This window comes from Orycteropus afer, unplaced genomic scaffold (genome assembly GCF_000298275.1).
Source record: "Orycteropus afer afer isolate SDZICR_OR568_19922 unplaced genomic scaffold, OryAfe1.0 scaffold00004, whole genome shotgun sequence".
NCBI lineage: Eukaryota > Metazoa > Chordata > Mammalia > Tubulidentata > Orycteropodidae > Orycteropus > Orycteropus afer.
In genome coordinates, this window is record NW_006921591.1 from 615,265 (window position 1) to 620,735 (window position 5,471).

Genomic DNA, 5,471 nt, shown 5'->3' on the forward strand with positions numbered 1-5,471 from the left:
AATCCTACTTCCGTAGTGATACTGCCTCAGAAACCCAAGGAGGGGTCGCTATGAGTCGGGGCCGACTCGACGGCAAATAACAACAACAACAACATAGTATCTGTTATCCCAGGTAAAAGGCCAGTGGTTACTGCACTGCTGTTCCAGAGAGTACATGGTGGTTGGTAGAAATTGCTATGGACAAGAACTTGGGTTTTGCATATTGGTTTCTCCATATTTTTAAAATTTTCTTTTCATATACTCATATGTTTACTCTGTGCTAGGCACTGTTCACATGCCTTGAAACATCCTTGTGAACTAGTATAGCAGGATTGAATCAGAGAAGCAGAATCAGGATAAGAGAGAATAAGGGGTTTGTTATAGAGATTTGACCTTACATAATGGTGGGAGTTGGTTCAAAAGTATGTGTAAGGCTGTTGCTTCAAAGGCTGGTGTTGGGACTAGAGTAGCAAGGCTGGTAGTCAGGAGGGAAAACTGTGGATAAACAATAAAGAAAAATCAGTGGAACCAAAACTGGGTTTGGCACAGTCCTTACTGTTGGAAGATGTGAAACTTCAGTGTGGTGATTATTTGAAAACACTTTTTAAGTTTGAATAATTTCATTTATATAAGAGCTGCAAAAATAGTACAGAGAGTACCCCAATACTTTTCATCCAACTTCTCCTCATGTTAACACCTCACATAACTACAGTATATTTTTCAAAACCATGAGATTAATACTGATGCAACAAGCTTTGTCACTAATGTTCTTTTCCATTCCAGGACCCAGTCTGAGGCACCATGTTGCATTTAATTGCCATGTCTTGTTAGTCTTCAGTCTCTCACAATTTCTCAGTCATTCTTTGTCTCTCATGACCTGGACAATGGGTGAAGATAGTGATCAGGTATTTTGTAAACTGTCTTTTCATATAGGGTTTTTCTGATGTTCTTTCATGATTAAATTGAGGTTATGGATTTGGAGGTAGAACATTGCAGAGGTGATGTACCCTCCTCATCATATCCTATCAGGGAGTGTGGGAGAACAGTGTAATGGTGATGTTGACCTTGATCACTGGTTAAAGGAGTGTCTTCTGGGCCTCTACACTGCCATCTTACTCTTTTTCCTTTACATTCTCTCTTTGTTAGATGCGAGTGTCCCATACTCAAGAGGAAGAGAATTAAGTTTGGTTTTTGGTTTTCCTGGAAGAAGAAGGAGCATATAGAATTTGTGCACATCAGTCAAAACTGATGCAGAACATTGCTATTCTTACCACCTGTCACAAGGAGAGCCAATCATCACAACAGGTTGAAGTGGAACATCAAAAGATGTATTAAGTATCAGTACCAAAGGAGACAGACAGAATCACTTCTTTGAAAAGTCTGTCTCCCTGAAACCAAACCCACTGCCGTAGAGCCGATTCTGACTCATAGCGACCCCCATTGGGTTTCCAAGGCAGTAAATCTTTATAGAAGTAGATTGCCCAGTCTTCCTTCCATGGAGTGGCTGGTGGGATTGAACTGCCAACCTTCTGGTTAGCAGTCAAATGCCTTAGGCACTGCACCACCATAGCTCCTTAAGTAAAGGTTAGGGTTTTTTAAAGGGAGTTGGGCTAAGGGGTGGGGGCAATATGTAGAGTTTCTACAGGTATCTTTTTTCTAGTGAGGTGATGTTTCAAAAAACATTGTTCAGTTTCAAACCCAGTGGTTTGGTTACCTCTGGTGCCACTCTAACAGAAGATATCACAGGAAGATGTCTTCAACAAACAAGACTTTATTCTGTTACAGTTTGGGAGGCTAGAAGTGCCAAGCTCTAGGGGCTGGGTGAAAACCCTTTGAACTTGGGCTTCAACTCTGCCTGTTGCTTCTGGCCCACTGGAGCTAGAGGTGTCTCTTCACTCAGGCATCTGCTGGCTGCTGAGGTTAACAAGCCCAAGGTCGAAAAATAAACTCCTATTGTTACCAAGGAACACAGCATTCAAGTCCAGAGACAGTCCCAAGATCAGCAGGAAACAAGGCAGGCTGCTAAATGAAGACTCAGCTACATGCAGGGTCCAAACAAGCCAAGAAGCTGAAGAGACCTTTTTCAAAACTTTTCCTTATACACTGGGAGCAGCCCACATCCCAAAGGCAGCTACTCAGCTGCTCCAATAGATTGCATCATGGAGCTGACTACCAGTCTCACCATGCGGAATAACTACAATCTGGTGCCTAGCCACTCACTCAACCAGGCCTAGTCAAGTTAACCTTAACTACTACACCCAAGAAACCAGGCTGTCTTTGTTCCTAATGCTGCTATAACAGAAATACTACAAGCCAGTGGCTTTAACAAACAAATTTATTTTCTCACAGTTTGTTGTTGCTGCTAGTTGCTATGGAGTTCATTCAGATTCATAGCAACCCCATGTGGCAGAGTAAAACCGCCCTATAAGGTTTTCTTAGCTGTAACCTTGTATAAGCTGATAACCATGTCTTTCTCCCACAGAGCCGCTGGATGGGTTCAAACCGCTAACCTTCAGGTTTGCAGCCAAGCCCTTAACTTTTGCAGTACCAAGGCTACTTTCTAGGAAGCTTGAAGTCCGCATTCAGGGTGCCAGCTCTAGTGGAAACTTTCTGTCTCTTAGCTTCTCTTCCCGCCCCACCTATCTCAAAGGTGATTGGTTAAAGGCACATGCAACACTAACATGGTTTCATTAACATAAAAGAGAAAGCCCTATTCCCAAATGAGATTACTTCCACAGGTATAGAGGCTTAGGATTTGGAATACATATTTTTGGGGACATAATTCAATGCATAACACAGGCTCTCTGTCGTTCTTCCCAGTTTTCCATCACTACGTTAGTCAATTTGAATGATAAATGTAATGTATTCCTGTTTCTTTGCATATACATGATGTCTTGTCAGATTTCTGCTGGCAGTTGCATTTTAATATTAGAGAATGAAGAGGGTGTGTCTCATAGAAGTAGCACATGAGAGCTCTAAAAGGAAGAATTGCTTCCTTAAGTTTAGAGTCCTGGGCCCTAATGTATGCAGATACTGTGACTTGCTTTTGCAAAGGCAAGGTAACAACTTATAGAAAGTGTTAAGATAACGTCAATAGCAGGCTATATTTTTAGATATTTCTTCCCCACTTTGAAAGCTATGTTGAAACTCTCAGTTGTCTTGTGTGAGTTTAAGAAATAGTATGATTGTAATAGCTCTGGTCATAATTGACCCCTGGCAAATTCACTTGGCTGTGGGTTGAAGGATGCTTGGGCCAGTGGTTTACTTCTGTGTTTCAAAATTCTCAACCAAATGTTTGTGAATTAAATGTGGGAAACTGCATAGAAGACAGTTTGCTCTTAGTATTCTGACCAACTTTGTTATCAATGATTTCCCATCAACTAGCAAAAGAGTTGAATCTCCTACAGGAAAATAAATACATAATGGGTTTCTAAGTAAATATACATCTGGATTATCTGTTTGTTATCATCTTTTCTAATCTTCAGTGGCACAAGTAATTTAGGTATGAAAGCAGGCAATACACCCCCACCTGGTGGCAGCATGCCCAACTGATTATTTGCATTTGGAACAAAGCTGGACTTTAAGGAAAGTGGCTTGCAAATGATGTGCTCTAGCAGAAGATTAATTGTTGAAATCTGGAACTTTCTTTTACAGGATGACTTCCTCTTCAGTGTCTCCATTTTAAGTGGGATCCTCTGCAGCATCCTGGCTGTGTTGAAGTTTATGCTGGGGAAGGTTCTGACCAGCAGAGCACTCATAACAGACGGTGAGTAAGATCAGCATGCCTGATCTCTGGGGCTTGGGCTTACAGTGAAAGGAGATGCTATTTGGGTCATTTTCAGTTGCTTATCTGGTGGCATAGTGCCTAAGGCATTTGACTGCTAACCAGAAGGCTAGTGGTTCAAACCCACCAGCCACTCCTTGGAAGGAAGTTTGGGCAATCTACTTCTGTATTGATACCACCTCAGAAACCCAAGGAGGGGTGGCTATGGGTCAGATCTGACTTGATGGCAGTGAGTTCAGTTTTAATTTGTCTTACAGGAGACCTAATATTTTGGAATCCTGTTTCTTATCACCCTCCTCCCTCAAGCTGTTTAATGAGTCTCAGGGTCCCCATATCAGGCATGTCTTAGTCCCTGGGATTTTAACTCTTTGTGGATCACCTCCTGCCTGACCTCCTAACAGGCAGGCTCAGGGCTTCGCAGCTCTTAATCACGAAGCAAAAGAGCTCTTAGGAGTCTGAGATTTTAGGTGTATTGCTCTGGATAAAAATTTAGTATCTCTTCTGGATTCTGTAAAAGTTTTCTTAGTGAATTCTTCATGCTTGTTTTCACATCAGCCAATAAGATACTCACCTGGGAGATCAAGCTGCAATTAGCAGAATGCCTTAGCTAGGAAAATGATCTTTGAGTTCTCTGCTCAAAACCCAGATTGGCTCAAAGTGTCCCTTCGGGTCAGGGGAAGCTTCCTACATGGGCCTTTGGAATGAGAGAGAGCAGCTGTAGGCAAGTAGGAAAAACGTTTCAAGCCCCAAACTAGCATCATCATATAAACAAGAAATCTGAGAAATAGAATACTGCCTACCATTTTGTTTTTCTAAATTCTTGAACTCATGTAGTTCTCAGGTGGTCCAGTGTAAAGTGGCAAGCCCCTGTGTCCAGGAGTGGGAGGTCAAAGACTAAAAGCTTGTGGGTTGGTGGCACAAAATAGAAAGAGTTGATTTTTTTTTTTTTTTAAGAAAAGAAAGGAAACACAATGGTTTTATTTTCCCCCAAACTGTCAAGGTTCTCTCATGTAACATATGTGAATGTAGACATGGGTGGGTGGCTATTGTTTTATGTTGTAGATGGGGAGAAAGGCGGTGCAGAGTGCCCTCACCGAACCAAGTCGAGGAGCACAGTGACTATGTCGGCTCCGTCTGATGCTGATGTCTTGCTGTGTAAGGGGATTGGACTTTTTCACACACTGGTACAGGTGGGCAGGAAATGAAAGTAATCTTTCCACCCTGGGACTAATCTCAGGTCCAAGAATCCACAGAAGTGGGCAGAATTCTTGGCAGATATGCTGGCCAGTCTGGGGGCATGGAGGGGTCTTAATTCCCCTTGATGGGTGTGGGTTGGCTGTCTTTGCCCAGGAATCAGTTATCCCATAGCCACCCACCCTCTCCCTGCTCTTCACTCTTGAGTCTGTAGCACTTTCTTTCAGGAAGACATGAGGAGACCCTCCAGATTTTTAATCTCTGCTACTCTGGGAATTAAAAAATATATCTAGTTGGCCATCTTGTTCATTCCAACTCATGGCAGCACCATGGGAATGAAGTCCCTCAGTGATGCAAGCAGTTAATATACTTGACTGCTAACCAAAAGGTTGGAGGTTTGAATCTACTTGTAGGTACCTCAGAAGAAAGGCCTGGTGAAAATGAGCTCTCGAATAACCTATGGACCACAGATTGACTCTGACACACATGGGGTCAATGTGAGTTGGAGTCAACA

At 42.5% G+C, this 5,471-nt stretch overlaps 1 protein-coding gene across 1 annotated transcript in view; it reads left to right on the forward strand.

The window, feature by feature from the left end:
* TMEM163 (transmembrane protein 163) overlaps positions 1-5,471 on the forward strand; it is a 397,067-nt gene that overhangs the window by 364,755 nt on the left and 26,841 nt on the right. Inside the window, exon 6 of the mRNA XM_007937577.2 lies at positions 3,634-3,745. Within this exon, the coding sequence (XP_007935768.1) occupies positions 3,634-3,745 (112 nt within the window). The remainder of the gene's footprint in view (positions 1-3,633; positions 3,746-5,471) is intronic.